This window comes from Aquarana catesbeiana, linkage group LG08, assembly GCF_042186555.1.
Source record: "Aquarana catesbeiana isolate 2022-GZ linkage group LG08, ASM4218655v1, whole genome shotgun sequence".
Classification (NCBI taxonomy): domain Eukaryota; kingdom Metazoa; phylum Chordata; class Amphibia; order Anura; family Ranidae; genus Aquarana; species Aquarana catesbeiana.
Genome location: NC_133331.1, coordinates 39,526,654 through 39,549,891, shown reverse-complemented (window position 1 = coordinate 39,549,891; position 23,238 = coordinate 39,526,654). Strand labels below are relative to the sequence as shown.

At 41.7% G+C, this 23,238-nt stretch overlaps 1 protein-coding gene across 1 annotated transcript in view; it reads left to right on the top strand.

The window, feature by feature from the left end:
• Positions 1-23,238, top strand: part of PTPRE (protein tyrosine phosphatase receptor type E) — a 314,657-nt gene that overhangs the window by 206,195 nt on the left and 85,224 nt on the right. The window contains exons 5-6 of the mRNA XM_073595734.1: positions 8,200-8,336; positions 14,439-14,529. Coding sequence (XP_073451835.1) covers positions 8,200-8,336; positions 14,439-14,529 — 228 coding nt within the window. The remainder of the gene's footprint in view (positions 1-8,199; positions 8,337-14,438; positions 14,530-23,238) is intronic.

Below are 23,238 nucleotides of genomic sequence, written 5' to 3'. Positions count from 1 at the left end.
GTTTTGAGATACAGGATGGCTAAGCACAGGAAGTGTACTGCAATTTTTCAGAGGGTATTGAAGACAGAATACATGTTCATGGTATTATTTGGGCATAATTAATGTGAAACTAAACTCTCTCCTTATGCTACTGTCCTTAGTAAATAGATAGGAAGATTATATTTAATTGTTTCAAACCTTTTTTTTTTTTTTTTTTTTTTTTTTACGTTTCTTCAGTTACTTCCTGGTTTCCAGGCCTAGGCAAATTATATCATAAATCCCAGGAGTCTTCAGGAGGGGAGGAGAGGCTTTCTCAGATAAGCACCCCCTCCTGTTTGCATGCCTGAGCTAAGGGCAAATGTCTTCCAGGAAGTAAATGCTACATGAATCATCTGCCCTTACTCAAGATGGCTGTGACTAGAAATGCTGTCAGGTAGTTTTATCAAAGTGATTTCTCATCAAAATAAAGCATATGTCACGAGGGCCACATACCTGAGGTAAGACTGAAGTAGTGGGGGGGCCTCCCTTGCACCTCGGGCCCTTGAAGCCTCTGGAGATGACGACAGAGACTTGGTGGACACCGAGTGGCACGGTGCTAGGGGTGTGGAGCACTGTGCAAGCCTTAGTCCGAGATCCGAGGTCAGGTCCAGTTTGGCAACGAAGTATAAAAGGATTAATCAGAAGAAGAATGGTCGAGATCCAAGCCGGGGTCGGTTCCAATCTGGCAGCTGAGTAAAAAAGGGGCAAAGAAGTAGAATGGTCAAGGTACAAATCCGCGGTCAATGGCAAGCAGCAATCAAGAGTAGTCAAATAAGTTTCCAGGTCACAACAAGTTCAGACAGACCACACACTAGCACAGGAACAAGGGGGGACTGAAGATAACCTTCACCATAACCTGGAGAAACGGGACCTTCACTGATAGACCCAATATAGTTAAAAAAAATAAATACATTTCTATTCACTTGTCCTCATCTTGTGGTGGATTCTAAGGACCATGTCAGCACTTGTGTCGTCTCTTTTTATCCTAAAGGAGTTCAGTGTGGAATTTAAACAAGGCTGCTTCTGCCTTTCTGCATTTTAATGACTAAACCGGTAAAACATTCTTCTAATTCCTAATGAATGGAGGGACACGGCCACCTGGCACTGAACACGGGTGCCCTGTATAGACTACAGTTTATGTTAGACCAACGCTTTGACATAGTGCACCTAGGCAGCAATCTGTGAGCTACTATTATAATTCCAGCAATCATTGCAACTGTGGTAAAGTTTTCTTGGTTTACCTTAATCTGAGTTGTAAATCCCCTGCAGCAAGATTCCAGAGAGCACCTAACGGGGTCACAGAGAGTGCAATTTGTAAAGTCTGTGCTGGTTAAAGTGGAATTAAACTGTAATCAAGCACCACAGACTGAAAACATCACTTAATTCATGTTTAAAGTGATAAAGCTATTAATATATAATATATAAATATATATATATATATATATATATATATATATATATATATATATATATATATATATATATATATAAAAATTATATTAATATATAATAATTTATATATAATATTTTATTATATTATAATTATAATATTATATTATATAATAATAATGAAAAAAAAAAAATATATATATATATACATATATATATATATATATATATATATATATATATATATATATATATATATAAATATTTTTTCAATAAAATAATAAACGTGCCATACTTACCTGCTCTGTACAATGGTTTTGCATAGAGTAGCCCTGCAGAGTGCATAGCGCTGGATGAAGATTGGGCTCAGGTGAGTATTTAGGGGGGGGGGGTGTTGGGAGGTGAGCCACTAATAAAGGTTTTTTTTTTTTTTTTACCTTAATGCAGAGAATGCATTAAGGTAAAAAAAAGTTTACCTTTACAACCATTTTTATATTTTCAGCAAACTCATCCATCCATGTCTTCATGCTTTTTTTTGTTGAGAAATCCCATAGAAAAACATTAGAATTTCTAGCCATGGCCATATTAAGTAAGGGCAGATGATGCAGGTGTTTCGTCAGGTTTTGTGACGGAAGTGATGTTCTGTTGCCGCCATCTTGCTACACCCCCGCACTCGTCCACAGTAAGGATAGAGTGAGAAGGCGGCAAGTGGACATCTTGTTACACTCACCGGAGTCTTGCATTTCACACTTATTTTAACAGTAAACAGAGCTTATATAGTGAAATACAGGATTTAAAAATCTGTCTGACTGTTTAGATGTTGACTTTAAAAAGCAGCGGCAAGCCTGCTGATCTCACAGGTTTGTTAATCTAACAAAACACCGCTGCTTTGAAAAATCAACATCAAAACAGTCAGATGGATTTTTAAATACTGTATTACACTATATAAGCTGAGTTTACTGTTAAAAATAAGTGTGAAATGCAAAACTCCAGTGGGTGTAACAAGATGTCCGCTTGCCGCCTTCTCACTGTATCCTTAGTGTGGGCGACTGTGGGGTGTAGCAAGATGTCGGCGATGGAAGGTCACTTCCATTACAAAATCTGACGGGTCGCCTAATCTGACGAAACACTGGCAGGAGGGTGCACTTCACTGAAAAAGCCCCTCCTCCTCTCTTGAAGATGTATGACATCATTTTGACCTAGGCCAAAAACAAGGAAGTAACTGAAGAATTGTAAAAAAAAAAAAAAAAAATAGTTTAAAGGGATTAAAATTAGTAAATGTTGATTGAGGGAGTAAAGTTCCACCTTAATGTTGTCTATTTCTGCTCCTAGTATTGCCAAACACATTCAAACTTAGACGCAGATTTGAAACTGAATGGAATGCGTTAGACTTTTTCTATTTGAAGGAAGGCAGAGGGGTGGCCTAGGGTGTCACAGCGATGCTTGGATAGAAAATTGGGGCCCTGAACAGGTGGGCTGTCTTCCCGGAATGCATCTCAAGGTTGCAATGCTCCAGCAGCCGTTGGGAGATTGTTATAATTCTTCCCATTAGGACATGACATATGAGTTGTACCCGCCTGTATCCTCCTAGGTGTGCGATCCAGTGTACGTTGTTCTAAGTACTGGCACTATGGACTATATGGTTGTGTGTCGGCTGGATCTCCTCTCACACTGGCAGCAACTATATATAGCCAAATTATGATGAATTGGATCCATGTTGTGTTTCCCTAAAGAAGCGGAGATACAGCTCTGCGAAACGCGTCAGCCTACTCTATGCACATGAACTCATATATGTTTTTGCTGATAGCAATAGGTATTGGCTTATGTTAGCCATGCAAATTATTATTATTATTATTATTATACACAATTTATATAGTGCCAACAGTTTGGGCAGAGCTTTACAATGTAGAGGGGGGACAATTACAATACAGTTCAATACAGAAGGGACAGGAGGGCCCTTCTCATGGAGCTTACATTCTAAAGGAAGAGGGAGGTGGTACAAAAGGTAATAGGGGTGGCTCTGGTACAGTTCTTAGGTGGGTGTGGGGTAGGCTTCCCTGAATAAATGAGTTTTTAGGGATCTCCTAAGGGCCAGTTCACACCAAATGCAGTCCAAAACCGCATGGGAAGTAGGTTATATGGTTTCCAATGACATAGTTCACACCAGTGCAGTCAGTTCTGGAAAAAAAGTAGAACATGCTGCATTTTTTCCTGCACTGTAACACAGTAAAATGCATCAAAAACACACTGGAACGCACTGGAATGTATCAAAAATGCACTGGACCCTAGTATAGTGGAAAAAAAAACAGGAAAAAAGAAGAAAAAAAGCACCTGGAATGCATCCGGAAATGCATCAAAAATTCACCAAAAACACTGGAACGTATAAAAAACGCGTTAAAAAAACGCTCATGCAGAAACACATCTGGAACGGATCTGGAGTGCGTTTTTGTGGTGTGAACTGGTCCTAAAGGTGGACAGAGTAGCTGTTGATCGGAAATACCGGGGCAGGGAGTTCCAGAGGATGGGAGAGGCTCTAGTGAAGTCCTGTAGGAGAACGTGGGAGGAGGTAACAAGGGAGCTAGAGAGCAGGAGGTCCTGGGAAGAGCGGAGAGGACAATTTGGGCAAATGATGAACATTTACATGTTTCTATAATATATTTTTTATGCTTTGTACAATAAATTAATTTTTAACCACTTCCCGCCCGCCCTATAGCGGATTGACGTCCGGGAAGTGGTTGTGTTATCCTGACTGGACGTCATATGACGTCCAGCAGGATAACATGCCGCAGCGTGCCCCCAGGGGCGCGCATCGCGGCGATCGGTGGAGCGGTGTGTCAGTCTGACACACCGCTACACTGATCTTGGTAAAAAGCCTCCGGCGGAGGCTCTTTACCACGTGATCAGCCGTGTCCAATCACGGCTGATCACGCTGTCAATAGGAAGAGCCGTTGATCGGCTCTTCCTCACTCGCGTCTGACAGACGCAAGTAGAGGAGAGCTGATCGGCGGCTCTCCTGGCAGGGGGGGGTCTGCGCTGATTGTTTATCAGCGCAGCCCCCCCGCAGATCACCCCACTGGACTACCAGGGATGCCACTAGGACCACCAGGGAAGGGGCAACGTGGATGGCCAGGTATGTACCCCATGGCCATCCACATGTGCCCAATCTGTGCCAATCAGTGCCCACAAATGGGCACTGATTGGCACTATTATGCCAAAGATCTGCCCAGCAATGACCAGATCTGCCCAGCAATGCTATATCAGTGCCACCTGTCATTGCCCATCTGTGCCACCTGTCATTGCCCATCGGTGCCACCTGTCAGTGCCCATCTGTGCCCATCAGTGCCCACCTATCAGTGCCCATCAGTGCCACACATAAGTACCCATCAGTGCCACCCATATATGCTAATCAATGCCACCTACGAGTGCCCATCAGTGCCGCCTATGTGTGCCCATCGGTGCCACCTATGAGTGCCCATCAGTGCCGCATACCAGTGCCACCTATCAGTGCCCATCAGTGCCACCTATCAGTGCCCATCAGTGCCGCCTATCAGTGCCCATCATCAGTGCCCGTTAGTGCCACCTCATCAGTGCCACCTCATCGGTGCCCATCAGTGCCGCCGTATCAGTGCCCATCAGTGCAGCTATATCAGTGCCCATTATTGAAGGAGAAAGCGTACTTATTTACAAAAAAATTTAACAGAAACAAAAAAAAACTTGTTTTTTTTCGAAATTTTCGGTCTTTTTTTATTTGTTGCGCAAAAAATAAAAACCGCAGAGGTGATCAAATACCACCAAAAGAAAGCTCTATTTGTGGGAACAAAATGATAAAAAAACTGTTTGGGTACAGTGTAGCATGACCGCGCAATTGTCATTCAAATTGCAACAGCGCTGAAAGGTGAAAATTGGGCTGGGCGGGAAGGTGTCTAAGTGCCTGGTATTGAAGTGGTTAAACATATTTTTGTTCTATCCTTGGGTAGGGAGTGTCTCCCCCAATGATTCCCATGTTTTCTTCTAATTGTATCCCTGTGTCTGTGTGGGTTTCCTCCGGGTACTCCGGTTTCCTCCCACACTGCAAAGACATGCTGGTTGGTTAATTGGATCCTGTCTAAATTGGCCCTAGTGTATATATGAATGTGCGTTAGGGACCTTAGATTGTAAGCTCCTTCAGGGTAGGGACTGATGTGAATGTATAATGTATATGTAAAGCTCTGCATAAATTGACGGCGCTATATAAGTACCTTAAATAATAATAATAATATTCAATACTGCATGTGGGATATGTCCCTAGAACTGGTTACATTTCATTGGAAAGATAACCTATCATGGGAGAAATATGTTGGCCACTGGCTGATCACCTTATGGAAATGCCAGTTGCCTGGCTGTGTTTGGTATACTTTTGAGTAACTTGTCTCCAACAAGCATGTAACCAGACTAAAAAAGACAGAAATGTCCCAATTCCTTATCTCTCTACTTATACACGACTTCTATTCCTCAACTCTGGGTGGGAAAAAAAAACAGCAAAGTGAATCTGTTATTTGCGGAACTGACTTTCAGAAATGGAGCTGATGGATAAGGAAACTGTCTGCAGTGCACAGAGGAACCAATCAGATCTCAGCTTTACATTTTTGAAGCATCAGAAGCGATTTTTTAAATGTAGACATCTGATTTGGATAACATTTCAGTTTTCCTTAAAGAGGAACTGCAGTCTGCTCACATAATTTGTAATAAAAACATCTTTTGCCATTCTGAAGCTTCCCGCCAACCACTTTGCATATTATTTTATATATATATACAGTGATTCTATACTTGCCAAATATGCTGCAGAAATCTCCCTCCACTGAGTCTGGCTGCAGCCATTTTAACTGGGGGCAGCTGAAGCTGCTGCCTGTTCACTTCCTGGATTTACACAGACACACAGAGGCACACCTCTGCAGCTCTCATTGGCCCTCTTATGACTCATCCCCCCCTCCCTTCCAGGCAAACTCTCATGAGAGAGAGCTGTACATGTCATAAGCCTAGACTAATGACCAGACAAGAAACAGGAAGAGGGCTGTATAAGGTATTTACTGGCAGAAAATGTTTTACTATCCAAAGTTAAAACAACAACAAGGGCAGAAGATTTAATAGATAGAAAGATGAAAAAATGACTGAAGGTCCACTTTAACGTGCATCTGAGACCCCCGTTTTTGTTTCTGTTTTGGGGCTAGTTTCAGTTAGGGCATTGTTGCTTGGTTTTAAAAACTGAACCTCAGGGAATTACTTTTGCCTCTTGTTATCTGCATTCACATTGCTCTAGTTATATATTAATGAGCGGACAGCTAGGTTATATTTCTGCATTATTCAGTACACAACACATACAGTATGGGAGATTTGCAATATCCCTCCTGAGTGCGGTCATATCTTTGAGTGAGCACCATATCATGTGTTGCTGTGCTTTTTAAAGTACATCTAAACCCCTAATGGATGGTATTCAGTTTATTAACCACTTGCCGACTGCTTACCACAGATGTACTGCAGCAGGTTATCTCTATTCAAGTATCACCGCTCCAGGGGGGTCAGATCAAGGTAAAAGGCATCTCCTTCAGTCTAGAAGTCTAGGTGCTGGCAATGCTATGGCAGTTAGGCATCAAAGAAATTCTGGACAGCCGCACTCCAAAGATATTTGCCTTTATTCAACAAGGTGTCATCCAAAATACAGGTCACAAGAAAGTGGAACAAACTTACGCGTTTCGCACTACAATATCTATATTTTAATCTGTAAAAAAAAAAATGTGTGTATATATGTATATGTATGTATATATATATATATATATAATTTTTTTTTTTTTACTTTTTTTTATAGATAAAAATATAGATTTAAAAAACTTTTTTTTTCTCTTTCTCTCGCTGAACATATCTATCTATCTATCTATCTATCTATCTATATATATATATATATATATATATATATATATATATATATATATATATATATATATATATACATACATACACACACACAGTATATATTTTTATTTTATATTTTTATCTATATATATATATATATATATATATATATATATATATATATAGATAGAGAGATAAAAATATAGATTACATTTTTTTATCTATAATAAATAAATAAATATATATAATATATATATATATATATATATATATATATATATATATATATATATATATTATATAAATTTTTTTTTTTACATTTTTTAAATATAAACTTCTACCCCCTTGAGCCTTAAAAAATAAAAATGGTTATTTAGTATTCATAATAAAGTTTATTCCACTTTGATGCCTGATGACCTAGTTAGGTAGGACTAATTAGCACTGATTAACTCCTCTTTCTTCAATCTTTAACCAGCTATATTTTTGTAATGTTTTGCTTTCCATTATCTTAAAAAAAAAATGAAGAACATTAAAAAAACAAAAAATAACTTTGTGGCATTTGTAAAAAAAAAAAAAACATTATTGTGCTTTATACCAAGAGCACAAGTTTATTGACGTAATAAATTGGGGCAATTCACTGAATGAAACGTGTACTTGTTGTAAAACTTAAAAAAAAGCAAAACTTATTTTTAAAATGACCACTGATGAAGAGAGGACAAAAATAATCATTGAAAGACAATACCACCAAAAGCAAATATTGTTTGTCCCAACAAAATAATCAGCAAGATATCACTTTGTTGTAATAAGTAATGACAAAGAGTGGAATTGAGAGACTAGCTATGGTCCATTAAGAATGATATTAATACGAATAATATTTTTATTGTTTTTCTATTATTTTCTCTACAGAGCAGCAGAGGGTGTTGTTAATCAGCAATTCCCCAACTGTTAGCAAGACTTACTTTCCTATCCCAGTGGATAAGTTGGAGGAAGAAGTCAGGATAAGATCAGCCGACGATGGGAAGCTTTTCCGGGAGGAGTACAATGTAAGTTTGTATTCTTTTGTGGAGCTTTAGAAAACAATTTTATTTATATCTCTCTCTCTCTCTCTCTCTCTCTCTCTCTCTCTCTATCTATATATATTATATATATATATATATATATATATATATATATATATATATATATATATATATATATATATATATATATGGTACAGCCTGCTAGTACCGGGTTGGAATTTTTGCCTTCAGAACCGCCTTAATTCTTCATGGCATAGATTCAACAAGGTGTTGGAACATTCCTCAGAGATTTTGGTCCATAGTGACATGATAGCATCATGCAGTTGCTGTAGTTTTCTCACGCTCCACCACATTCCAAAGGTGCTCTATTGTATTGAGATCGGTGACTGTGGAGGCCATTGGAGTACAGGGACCTCATTGTCCAGTGGTGAGATGATTTGAACTTTGTGACATGGTGCATTATCCTGCTGGAAGGAGCCATCAGAAGATGGGTACACTGTAGTCATAAAGGGATGGACATGGTCAGCAACAATACTCAGGTAGGCCGTGGTGTATAACCGATGCTCAATTGGTACTAGCCCAAAGCGTGCCAAGAAAATGTCTCACACACCATTACACCACCACCAGCCTGAACCGTTGATACAAGGCAGGATGGATCCATGCTTTCATGTTGTTTACACCAAAATTCTGACCCGACCATCTGAATGTTGAAGCTGAAATCGAGACTCATCAGACCAGGCAACGTTTTTCCAATCTTCTATTGTCCAATTTTAGTGATCCTGTGCGAATTGTAGCCTCAGTTTCCTGTTCTTAGCTGACAGGAGTGGCACCCGATGTGGTCTTCTGCCGCTGTAGACCATCTACTTCCAGGTTCGATGTTTTGTGCATTCAGAGATGGTATTCTGCATACCTTGGTTGTAACGAGTGGTTATTTGAGTTACTGTCGCCTTTCTATAATCAGGAACCAGTCTGCCCATTCTCCTCTGACATCAACAAGGCATTTCATCTACACAACTGCCGCTCACTGGATATATTCTCTTTTTTTCCAGACCATTCTCTGTAAATCCTAGAGATGGCTGTGCGTGAAAATCCCAGTAGATTAACAGTTTTTGAAATACTCAGACAGTCGCCTAAATCCCCTTTCTTCCCCATTCTGATGCTCGGTTTGAACTTCAGCAAGTCATCTTCACCACGTCTAGATGCCTACATGCATTGAGTTTCTGCCATGTGATTGGCTGATTAGCAATTTGTGTTACCAAGCCATTGAACAGGTGTACCTAATAAAGTGGCCGCTGAGTGTATGTATAGAGAGATGTATATGCAGAGTATTCTTTTTGACACCCTGCACTCTTATGTTTAATTATATGCAACTGGGGCCAGACAGCTTCTTACTATTAAGAGGAAATGGTAGTAGCATTCTGGTCAGGCAGAAAGAGAAAGAGGTTTTCGCTGCCTTATATCACTTTGACGTAATCAACCATGAGCGCGGTAATGAAGAATCCCTCCAATTTCCTATGTGGAAGTGAGCAATTTTCAGGTCAGCATGCCTGTAGGTGTGAGTCCCAGCACCTTCCCAACCCCCATCTAGTGTATACGGGCCCCTAAGTCCCAGAGGGCCCTTGCAGAGCTGCACAAAGTGTACAATTCCTTGCACTTCAGTAGGCTGTTACTTCCATGCTGCCCCAGCTGCTTGACAATGATCTCATGAAAGGGTTCAACTAAACCCTATCGCCAACTTAAATATTGCAGGTAAACGCATAGAAATATCAGGCGTTTAAAGTGCAGTACTTACATGCAGTTTTTGCTTTTTCAGAACGTATTTTTTATTCATTTGCAATGTGCTGTAAACTCGCTGGAAAAATTGAGCAGTCCATTCTCTAGCGCAGCCCCCTCCCTCTCTTGCACGCCATAGCCCACTCCTCTTCTGAGAGTGTTGAATTACTCTCTGTGCTGGCCCAGCTGTTCTGTCCCTCCCCCCTACTTGCTTACATGAACATTTATGTAGCTGCCAGGGAAGGAGTGAAGGGGGTTATTATAGAGCAGGGATAGGCAGCCTTTCAGAGGTAGAGATCTACCTGAACAACATAAGAGATCAAAGATCAACAGGGATGGTGGCACCTTTTTTTTTAAAGGAATGAACTAGCAAGGTCTTACTAAAACGTAAGGAAAACTTGGAAAAATATATATATAAACTAGAGCGGTGGATGGTGTCAGTAGAGCAGTGGATGGTGTCAGTAGGGCAGAGGACGGTGTCAGTAGGGCAGTGGACGGTGTCAGTAGAGCAGTGGACGGTGTCAGTAGGGCAGAGGACGGTGTCAGTAGGGCAGAGGACGGTGTCAGTAGGGCAGAGGACGGTGTCAGTAGAGCAGTGGACGGTGTCAGTAGGGCAGAGGACGGTGTCAGTAGGGCAGAGGACGGTGTCAGTAGGGCAGTGGACGGTGTCAGTAGGGCAGAGGACGGTGTCAGTAGAGCAGTGGATGGTGAGGTAGGGCAGAGGACGGTGTCAGTAGAGCAGTGGATGGTGTCAGTAGGGCAGTGGACGGTGTCAGTAGGGCAGAGGACGGTGTCAGTAGAGCAGTGGATGGTGTCAGTAGGGCAGTGGACGGTGTCAGTAGGGCAGAGGACGGTGTCAGTAGGGCAGAGGACGGTGTCAGTAGGGCAGAGGACGGTGTCAGTAGAGCAGTGGACGGTGTCAGTAGGGCAGTGGACGGTGTCAGTAGGGCAGAGGACGGTGTCAGTAGGGCAGAGGACGGTGTCAGTAGGGCAGTGGACGGTGTCAGTAGGGCAGTGGACGGTGTCAGTAGGGCAGTGGACGGTGTCAGTAGGGCAGGGGACGGTGTCAGTAGGGCAGGGGACGGTGTCAGTAGGGCAGAGGACGGTGTCAGTAGGGCAGGGGACGGTGTCAGTAGGGCAGGGGACGGTGTCAGTAGGGCAGGGGACGGTGTCAGTAGGGCAGGGGACGGTGTCAGTAGGGCAGGGGACGGTGTCAGCAGGGCAGGGGACGGTGTCAGTGTTTTTTTTTAATTTTATTATTTTATTTTTTTATACATTTGTAAAACTTTTTTAAATTTTACAATTTTATTTTTTATAATTTTTTATTACAATTTTTTAGGAGCCCTGTTGAGGGGCTTTGGTGAAATATCAGGAGTCTACCCTAATGTCCCACTTTTCAGACAGAAAAAGGGACTGAGGACAGATTCCCCAGTCCCTTTCTCAGAAGTTTTAGCTGCAAGTGGCTGGGGATAAGGATTTTACCACTCCCTATCCTGGCACGGCTGCCTTATATGGTGCTGGCCCTATCCACAGTAGTCTCCCCCCCTCCCCATAGCAGTGTCCTCTGCCCCTTCACATCACCAACCCCCCAAAGTAGTGCCCTTTGCCCCCTTTACGACCCCCCCCCCCCCCCCCCCCCCACACACACACACACACACACACACACACAGACATACAGTGGTGGCATAACTTGATTCTCCTACCTACATAGGTGTGCACATAGTTCAGAGCAGGAGGCTGCACAGCTGTGGACCAGATCAGGAGCTGCCTGAGTTAACTTTCCATAATACCAAGCCGGTGATTGGTTGCTATGACCGCCCTATGTCCCAGCAACCAATCATCTGCGAGTTAACTTCAACATAGGCTTTTACAAGTAAATTAACATGTCTAAAATATTTTAAATACAGATATACATAATCTTATGGGAAAATTGTTGTTTAATTTGCCTTTGGGTGACCAATATACAGTGCAGGAATTTTAACAAACGTTGTTGTGAATTCCTACCTTTTTCTGCTTTGAAGACTGTTTCACTGTGTCCTTTTTACTGAATGTGAATGGTTAGTTCGTTATAATCTCCTGGGAAACTCTTATGCCCTGTACACACGATCGCACATTCCGACAACAAAATCTATGTTTTTTTTTCCGACGGAGCATACACACGGTCACACAAATGTTGGCAGAAATTACAATCGCCAAGAATGCGGTGGCGTACAACACGTACGACGAGCCGAGAAAAATGAAGTTCAATAGCCAGTGCGGCTCTGCTTGATTCCGAGCATGCGTGGAACTTTGTGCGTCGGAATTGTGTACAAACGATTGGAATTTACGACAACGGATTTTGTTGTCGGAAAATTTGAGATCCAGATCTCAAATTTTGTTTGTCGGAAATTCCGATGGAAAATGTCCGATGGAGCCTACACACGGTCGGAATTTCCGACAACAAGCTCCCATCGAACATTTATTGTCGGAAATTCCGACCGCGTGTACGGGGCATTCGTGTTCTAATTAGGAAAGCTGCAGCTTCTGCATCCTTCCAGAAGGACCACATATATAACACATATATGAATCATATACAATATTCAGTTCAAATAAGTATTCAGTGCTATTGTACACATATACAGTGAAACTAATTATTAAAAAAAAAAAACATTCACCTCAAAATAATGTTCCCAGGATGAAAAATAAAGAACATGCTAAACATCCATCCAGAGACTGCAAAGCCATCAGCAGACACCTTTGGGTGCAATTCCCGCTCACCTTACTCTATGACCCATTACAGGTCACACCGCTCCTTTAAAGTCTTGCATTATTAGCTTGGTGTGCCTCCAAATAGATGACCCCCTCTTGTGACCTACCCTTTTGGCTAGGCTAGCCCCGCTAGGGACCGGGTGCTTATTTGTGTGGCAAGGAGCTTACGCTGCTAGTTCTATTAGGGCTGCAGTAGATGCTACCCAGTTTATCCAAACAGCAACATGCTATTGTATAATAAATGTACAGAAACCCCCCTAACGGGGCTTTAAAGCAGCCAATGAGTACAAAGTGCTTGATCAAAACGTAATTTTATTAATACAATAAGTGGTATAAGACAATTATCCTCTGAAGAAGACCCGGTTAGGGTCGAAACGCGTCAGAATTTCAATATTTATGATCCTGTTGTCCCAAATACATTGTGCTGTACATTGTTCCCAACTACGGGCACTGTCCGCTTTGTTTTTTAAACTTACTTCGTTTTTTATTGTAATCCAGTTCATGTCCTGACTCTAGAGGTCAGAATTGATTTGTCTTATACCACTTATTGTATTAATAAAATTACGTTTTGATCAAGCACTTTCTACTCATTGGCTGCTTTAAAGCCCCGTTAGGGGGGTTTCTGTACATTTTTTATTCATCTTTTTGGGGCGCGCAGCCTGCTTGTCAGTGCTCATGTGAGTGTCTTCTGTTGATTATTCTCAGCAACATGCTATTAAGTCTTAAAATATTAAAGCGGACATTCGGTCATTTTTTCATCTTTCCATCTATTAAATCTTCTGCCTTTGTTGTTTTAACTTTGGATAGTAAAAAAATAAATTTCTCTTAACAAAAAAATAAAAAGCCCAGCAGTGATTAAATACCACCAAAAGAAAGCTCTATTTGTGGGGAAAAAATGATAAAAATGTCATATGGGTACAGTGTTGCATGACCGCGCAATTGTCATTCAAAGTGTGACAGCGCTAAAAGCTGAAAATTGGCTTGGGCAGGAAGGGGGGTTTAAGTGCCCGGTAAGCAAGTGGTTAAATTACAATATGGCTTGTATAAAGCAATTCTATATGCTATATTATTTTTTTTCTCTTTGCTTTTTTTATGATGGAAGTGGAGTTGCCCTTTAATATTGCCCCGTTGCTTCCTTTCTTCCTCCTCCTTATAAGGTCAGAGAAAACCATTGCTATAATGTAACAGATCACATCACAGCTTGGTTGTCAATAAAGATAAGAAAGATTTAAAAATCCCCCCCCGGATGGGAATGAGTGTGATCGGATAGACATAAAGCAGCTCTGGTGTAAGAAGGACCGTAGGGAAGCGAGGTGACAATCGTTCGCCAGGTGGGACACCTCACAGACAATAAGCACTAGATGCTACGTAACCCGCAACCAGCCGTGAGCGCCGTCGTCCTGCCGCTGGAGTTGGACTTATTATCAGGTGCGGGTAGCATTACCAGCAGCTGCTCCTTGTTAAGCTGTCTGCATTGCGCTCCATGACTCCCATTAACAAGTGCTGTGACTGTGATAGAGCGCACTCTGTATAATCTAATTTCATGCTTTCCTGCACTCTCATCGTTGTATAGATAGCGAGACTCATTTGTTTTATTTTATACAGTCGTTGCAGATGGGAAATCCTCAAGGATCTTTCGAAGTGGCGAACAGAGACGAGAACAAAGAGAAGAACAGATACCCCAACATTCTGCCATGTAAGACTTCTTTTTTTTCATTTTGGGGGTATTCAATAAAGCAGAGCATGGTAATCCATAGCTACCAGTCAGTGACCGCCTTCCAATGTTGTAAGTATTCTAAAACGAAAATTAGAGAAAAATTGAAAACGGACTTTAAAGGTTGCCACTAAAATCCCAATAGGAAAGAAAACGATCTTGCGGTATAATAAAATATCAAAATTTATTAAATCACATTTAAAACATATGATAAAAAGGAGTACATAGACATGTCTTATTGGTACACTGTCCCATATGCATAGATGGCCCATATAAGGGTATCACTGTAGTCCAAGAAGATATCTTCTGACTGGAGGCCAGACTACCGGAATCATAGTATCAGCGCCAATGGATTGCTACACGTTTCGCCAGTAGCTTCTTCAGGGGGTTTCTATTGGTACTAGGGGGTACAGTATATAGACAAAATACATGGGCATGATATTGATTATAATCAATTAACTATGATTAACTATGATTATAATTATAGTTAATTATTACATGCTATCAGAAACCATTATCTAAACAATGTGATCAATTAATTTTAGAGATTTGTATACAATTCAGAAACAAACCTTATACATGTTACTTTGAAAAGGTAAAAGAAAAACGTACATATATAGTTTTATAAAAAAGGAGAGATAATTGGGACTTTGAGAGAGGCCCGCCATATCCAATAATAAGGACAGAATGGGTACATAAGTATAAATACAAATACATGATTTATTGTTACAATCTAGAAGTCCTACCAGATTCTTACAAAAAACATTGTATCAAAATAAATAGGTAGTCGCATGACTTACACTGAGATATGCTGCTCAAAGCATGCAATACAATTAATGGGTAGACATGATAAACATACTTGATGAATTTAATCAATAAAATAATGTACATAATGAAACCAGGTGTATCTTGGATATAGTAGAACTCGACGTGTTTCATGACATTTCAACCATTCATCAGGAGTGTAGTAATACAGTATACTATGATTTCTAGATTGTAACAATAAATCATGTATTTGTATTTATACTTATGTACCCATTCTGTCCTTATTATTGGATATGGCGGGCCTCTCTCAAAGTCCCAATTATCTCTCCTTTTCTACAACCTAATATAGGGATGGAGGTCTGCCATTTGGTGGTGCCAGGTCACATCCAATCCATTGTTGTACATATATAGTAGTATTTGAATACATATCAAGTTGCTAATATATATACCATGGCTAAAAGAGCATCCAAGGAACACAAGGCATCCAGTCCATGGAAAGGTGCACCATGAAGGAGAAGGGGGGAGGGGAAAGGTAAGGAGAAGGGGGAAGGGAAGGATAGAGAAGAGAAAAAGGAGCAGAAAGCCGACTCCCACAAAGATCATCTGAAATCTGGTTGTTTTGGGTAACTGAATTCTGCATTTCTTTATTGGTGTTTGCAACCCACATGTTTTTGGAGCCCTATACCTGGTGATTTTAGTATGATGTGGTTTAAAGGAATTTCCACTTTAAGTAAAATGTGAACCTCATAGAGTATAACAGAGAGATCCTCAGCCCTTTAAAGGAATATCAATAGCCCAACGAAAAGGCAACATTTTTTGGTTAAAGGGGGAAGGGTTGAAACTTATGTGAGGATAAAATGCTGTATCCCTGTTGAGATTTGCCCTTCCTCTTCTGTCCTACATCCACCACCTGGGCAGGAGGAGCGGGTACATCTGTGCACCCTCATGATACTTTAATGGGTCTTCTCTGCTTGCACCTCTCCTGTCAGTCAATGTGATGTGTAATCCCTAACACTAACCCTTACTTTAGCCCCAACACGAACATTAAACCTCCCTGAATTCCTAAACTTAACACTAACTATATTTTCAACATTCTCCTTGTGATTCTCCCTGTAACCCTAACACCAGTTATATGCTTCATGTAAGCCAAATCCTAACCTTAATCCTCTCCATAGTCCTAACACTAACTTTCCTTGTAACCCTAACACTAACTCTGTAACCCCAGTCCTGACACTAACCCTTTCTGCAACCCCAACTCTATAACCCCCTTTAACCCTAACTCGCTCTGTAATCCTAACACTAACTCTCTTTGTAACCCTAACACTATACATCTACTGTATTTATCCGCGTATAACACGCACTTTTTCCCTCTTAAAATAGGGGGAAAATCGTGTGCGTGTGTTATACACCGATATAAGCTGCCACCAAGGGGAAGGTGGGAATGAGCGCTGCCGAAATAGAGCCGGATCCCCTGTGTACTCGGCTCGCAGTCACGCTCAGTCCCGCCACCCTGGACATCTCCTAGCATTGACGTCCCGGCATTGGACCGGCATTATGTCCATCATAGGATCCGGGCCAAGGGGCGGGACTGGGCAGGGTGCCGAGCCGAGTACACAGGGGATCTGGCTCTATTTCGGCAGCGCTCGTCTCCTCCTTCCCCTCGGTGGCAGCCTATATTTCGCCAAGGCTGCAGATGGACACTGATCAAGCTGCAGTGAGGAGCAATGCTGCAGGTGGGCACTGATTAGGCTGCAGATGGGCACTGATTATACTGCAGGTCAGGTGGGCACTGATTAGACTGCAGATGGGCACTGATTATACTTCAGGTGGGCACTGATTAGACTGCAGATGGGCACTGATTAGACTGCAGATGGGCACTGATTAGACTGCACGTGGGCACTGATTAGACTGCAGATGGGCACTGATTAGACTGCAGATGGGCACTGATCAGGCTGCACTGAAGCTGCAGATGGGCACTAATCAGGCTGCATTGATGCTCACTGACCATTATTTTGCTTCAAAGTGGTTTATTTTTTTTAAAAAGTTTTTTTTCCTGAAACTTCCCTCTTAAATTGGGGTGTGTGTTATACGCTGATAAATTCGGTCATTTACATTTACATTTTTCTGGATATTTTTGTTGTTCTGTCTCTTACGGTTAAAATAAACGGACCATTAAAATTATAGACTGATCATTTCTTTGTCAGTGGGCAAACGTACAAAATCAGCAGGGGGTCAAATACTTTTTCCCTCACTGTATATAGCTATTTATAATATACTGTATATTGCCTGGCTCCTTGGGAGTTGTGAGTGTCCTAAAATATCTGGGATGGATTTTTTCAGATAGAAATGTAAATTCTGCAGCTGTAAAACATGTTGCTGTTGTTTCTGGCTGACATGGTGAATACACGGCACGTGTCACAAAGCGTGTTCGGCACATATCAAAGTGAAAGTGATATCTGACACTACTGAGCCCTTTGTCACCATTGTATATCTGAGATTAACAGGTTACATTCCAGGAATGAGGTGTGTAGAACGAGGTGTGTAAAGCCGAAGGCAAAGAAATAAAACACAGTGCTTGTCTGATTTTGTCCATTTCATCTGAAAGCACACCTGTGACAGGAGAAGGATTGAGAAAGCCATTGCTGACCACTTTGGACAAATGCATGCTTATCCAGACATCTCAAGTCTCCCGCGATTCGCGGGATACTCCCACATTTGACGGCGGGCTCACAGACAGCCGCGAGTGCGGCACGATCTCCCGGCTGAGCCTGCACTGCCTCTCAGCCTGGAGTAATCACACCCAGCCGGTGTCTCCCGCTGTGTCATGCAGCTGCAGTCTTAACTGTTTGGCGACCGTCTACTGTAACTAAGCCCCGCCTCCTCATCCATGATAGACGGAACACTAAGCCGATTTCACAGCATTGTATCAGTGTTCAGTTGACCATCTATCACGGACGAGGAGACGGAGCTTTATTACAGTGGACGGTCGCCAAACAGTTAAGACTGCAGCTGCATGACACAGCGGGAGACACCCGCTGTGTGTAATCAAGGTACTGGCGAGGCTGCAGATGGGCACTGACGAGGCTGCATTGTTGGCACAGGGAGGCTGCACATAGGCACAGTGAGGCTGCAGTGTTGGCACTGATGAGGCTGCATTGTTGGCACTGATGAGGCTGCATTGTTGGCACTGATGAGGCTGCATTGATGGGCATATTGAGGCTGCATTGATGGGCATATTGAGGCTGCATTGATGGGCATAGTGAGGCTGCATTGATGGGCACAGTGAGGCTGCATTGATGGGCACAGTGAGGCTGCATTGTTGGCACTGATGAGGCTGCAGATTGGCAAAGTGAGGCTGCAGATTGGCACAGTGAGGCTGCATCGCATTGTAGTGAGACTGCATTGATGGGCACAGTGAGGCTGCATTGATGGGCACTGATGAGGCTGCAGATGGGCACAGTGAGGCTGCATTGATGGGCACAGTGAGGCTGCATTGATGGGCACAGTGAGGCTGCATTGATGGGCACAGTGAGGCTGCATTGTTGGTACAGTGAGGCTGCAGATGGGCACAGTGAGGCTGCAGATGGGCACAGTGAGGCTGCAGATGGGCACAGTGAGGCTGCATTGCATTGTAGTGAGGCTGCTTTGATGGGCACAGTGAGGCTGCTTTGATGGGCACAGTGAGGCTGCATTGTAGGCACTTATGAGGTTGCAAATGGGCACAGTGAGGCTGTAGATTGGCAGAGTGAGGCTGCAGATTGGCACAGCGAGGCTGCATTGCATTGTAGGCACGGATGAGGCTGCAAATGGGCACAGTGAGGGTGCATTGTTGGTGATTGTGACACAACAATATCTTTTAAAGCATTATTTTATTATGGCATTATATTATTAATTATCTTTAAAGTATTGACCATGACAGCATGACCTCCCTGAAATGAGTTTTTGCAGGTTGGGATGTCTGCTTATCTGTCTGCTTTTCATGGTTATTGACTCGAAGCATGGAAGCAGAGTGAATGGCATTACAGCCAAGCATGGCAGCCTCCATGATTTTCCTCATGCATCCTTTTAAAGGAACTTTCATGCCTTGTCTGTGGCATAGTACGGATTCTAATAAAATTAGGCTTTGTGATCAACTAGCATCACTGACGAAATGGTTTAAAAAAACTAAGAATGCAATCTAGCTTGCAACAACACCATAGAGTTCAATAAGAATTGTTCTGCTTCAAATACCACTTCATGCATTGACTGTCTCTCTGGACAGTATGGTCACTTGCTTACTTGGTAGCATCCACAGGCAGCTTAACTCTTTAATAAAGCCTGGTACACACTAGTAGTTTTTTTTTCATTCCACCCAGCAGGGCTGAACAAAAAAACCCAAAAAACTGACAGCTCAGGAGGACCCGGCATTAGTACAGCGATCTCCCCTGCTGTTCTATTGTGTTCTGTTAGGGGGACTCTTTGATGTCTTCCTTGGTCTACCAGTATGCTTGCCTGTTGCCTTGTTCCCCCAAGCCTTAGGAAGTATCTACCTAAAAAAAAATGTCAACCAATCACAGAAAGCAGGATATCACATTTCTGAGGACGGTGTATGGGTCGTCTCTAGGGTGCCATATTGCATTGGAGTTTTGACAGTTTTAGAAAATTCCATCAGCTGCTCATAGAAATGAAAGGTTCAGTTTAATGACCTTAAAGTGTTACTAAACCCAGGACCCTGCATTCACTATATCTGGTCTCCCACAGTACACAGAACATGGAAATGCAATTATTTTAGTGAATATAACCTGCTAAATACCTTTTCTCATCACCAGTATATAGCAGTCTTTTGACTTTTGACTTCTATCAGTGTCTGGTTAAAGCTTGTAGGAGGAGTTTTCATTCTACTCCGACTGTCCTATGATGCTGCAGGACCCCTGACCCTCTGTCTGGACAGTGCTGATTGGCCCTGTGCTGATCACATGCACTCTCCCAAGAAAAAAAAAAAAGTCTCTAGCACTCTCACACCAGCATGTGGCAGACACATATAAGATACAGTTGCTGCGCACCCCAAGTAATATATTATGGGAAAATTCCCCCAGGGTATTTTTTTAGCAGCGAGGTAGATGAATGCAGTAATTCAAAAAAAGTAATCCTTTATAAAAAATGTATTAACATACAAAAATTTCCATGAAAGTTAAAATATGAGCTCTGAAAGGGGCATACCCCTAAATGCAAATATTGCAATTAGAAAAATGTACATAGCATTACATAGCAATTATGTCTAATATAGAACAAAACTGACACGTTTCGACCCACTTTGTTAGAGTCTTCTTCAGAGGGTAAGTTTGCTGCAAAGAGACTACATTTAGTATATCAGATTTAAACAAAATACATGACTGGTTATATATATGCGACAATAGCCATCTTACAGTTCCCAAAATGCATACGGTGGGGACCTCCCATGCCTCATGGGACTTGTAGTTCGGCAACAGCTGGAGGGCCACAGGTTGAGCACCCATGCATTACTGCATATACAGTCTGATTTTACTGTTGTGGGTTTAGTAACACTTTAAATTGCAAAATGGCTTTTTTTGAGAGAGCCGATAGACTTAGGGTTTATGACTGCATGCCATACAGGTCCCCAATTTTATATGAGTTATTATTCTTCATATGATATAGACAAAAACTCACCCAAGCTCTACTGCACAATTGTAGAGTAATGAGCTCTGGCTTGTTGTGTCCTATGAACATAAAAATAGCAAGAAATGCCTGGAACACTATTGCTTCTTCCTACAAATCTCTATTGGGCACTAACAGCAGTGCTACATCTAAATGTCTAACGCGTTTCGTTTGAAGTCTTCCTTCAGCCAAAAACACATTAGCACTTTAGATGTAGCACTGCTGTTAGTGCCCAATAAAGATTTGTAAGAAGAAGCAATCGTGTTGCTGGCATTTCTTGCTATTCTTCTTCATATACTGTTTGGACACTTTTTATTATTTAAACACAAGGAATAGCCTGGAGATCCTGTAGGAGTAGGCACAGGCAAAACCCTAGCTAATCTAACAAACAAATCCAGATGAATTATGACTCTGGTCAGGGTATTTTAATCAAATACTATTTAATTACATGGCTGGTTCTGTCCCTTTTAAAGACCCCACTTGTTTGTCTCACCAGACCTACTCATTATCTATGGACATCTGTGGAGTTTACTAGCTAGGTATACCCTAATGGTTAATACAGGATCTAGCTGATTGCTGCTGCTGATAGGGATGTGGTTTGTGTAGGTGTTATTTCTAAATGGGGAGAGATAATTATCATGTAGAAAGTCATCGGTATGCTATAAAAGGTTTTCATTTAACGCTCTTGTAATTATAAAATATGGAGAAGCATTGCACAGTGCTCCGCTTATTAGTAAAGCCAGCAAGGTGATGGGGAGGTTCCGGAATACCCTCCAGCTTGTCTCTGTACACCAGGTGCCGTCTTCTACAGAAAATGACTCCTAAGGCTTCCATTTCTTCAGGAAGTCATTGCTTATGCTTTTCTTGTGTAAATAATAAATAATTAATTATGCAACACCATTATAACTGTTGCATCTAATTGCAGCTTAACTTGCCAACGTAGTAATAAAAAAAAAAAAAAGTCATCCTTTTTCACAAAAAAAAAAAAAAAAAAGTTTTTCGGCTTCTTTCTGGCTTTGATGGATTGTAAAAATGGACCCCTGTTGTTTTCTAAACTATGGCATCCCCGCACTCCTATAATTGTATACTGAGCTCTGTTGTGTAATGACGCTGGTGATGCCGAATTTCATGACTCTGCTCTATGGTCTACCTCACTGCAAGAGTCCATTAACATGTGTGGACATGCATTCCGACTTGCATGGTGATGGACCTTATAATGTTCCCTTTAACCGCTTCAGCCCCGGAAGATTTGGCTGCTGAATGACAAGGCCATTTTTTGCGATACGGCACTGCGTCGCTTTAACTCAAATAACCCAAATAAAATTGACGTCCTTTTTTTTCCCCACAAATAGAGCTTTCTTTTGGTGGTATTTGATCATCTCCGCAGTTTTTATTTTTTGCGCTATAAACAAAAAAAGAGCAACAATTTTGAAAAAAAACACAATGTTTTGTATTTTTTGCTATAATAAATATCCCAATTTTTTTAAAAAAAAAAAGCAAATTTTTCCTCAGTTTAGCCCGATATGTATTCTTCTACATATCTTTGGTAATAAAAATCGCAATAAGCGTATATTGAGTGGTTTATGCAAAAGTTATAGCGTCTACAAAATAGGGGATAGATTTCTAGCATTTTTATTATTTTTTTTTTACTAGTAATGGCGACGATCTGCGTTTTTTTTTTTTTGGGGACTGCGACATTATGGTGGACACATGGGACACTTTTGAGACATTTTTGGGACATTTTTGGGACCATTGGCATTTATACAGCGATCAGTGCTATAAAAATGCACTGATTACTGTAGAAATTTCACTGGCAAGGAAGGGGTTAAACACTAGGGGGCGATCAAGGGGTTAACTGTGTTCCCTCTCTTTGTTCTAACTGAAGGGGGGAGGAGACTGTCTAGGGAAGATGACAGATTGCTGTTCATACTGTGTATGAACAGACGATCGGTCTCTTCTTCTCTCAGAGAACTGGGATCTGTGTGTTTACACACACAGATCCCGGTTATCGGTGTGTCACGAGCGATCGCGGGAGCTCGGCAGTCACCGCGCCCGCCGGACACTCGCATCAACTCTGGGAGCGAGGAGCGGGCACGTGCGCCCCTAGTGGCTACAGGGAGAAGCGACGTAACATAACGATGTTTCACCCAGCCATGCCAGTAAAACTGCGGCGGCTGGTCGGCAAGTGGTTAAAAATACTAAACTTCATTGCATAGGTGTGAACCAGTCGGGATGAATTACCATGCAGTAAAAAAAAATAATATAATGAGA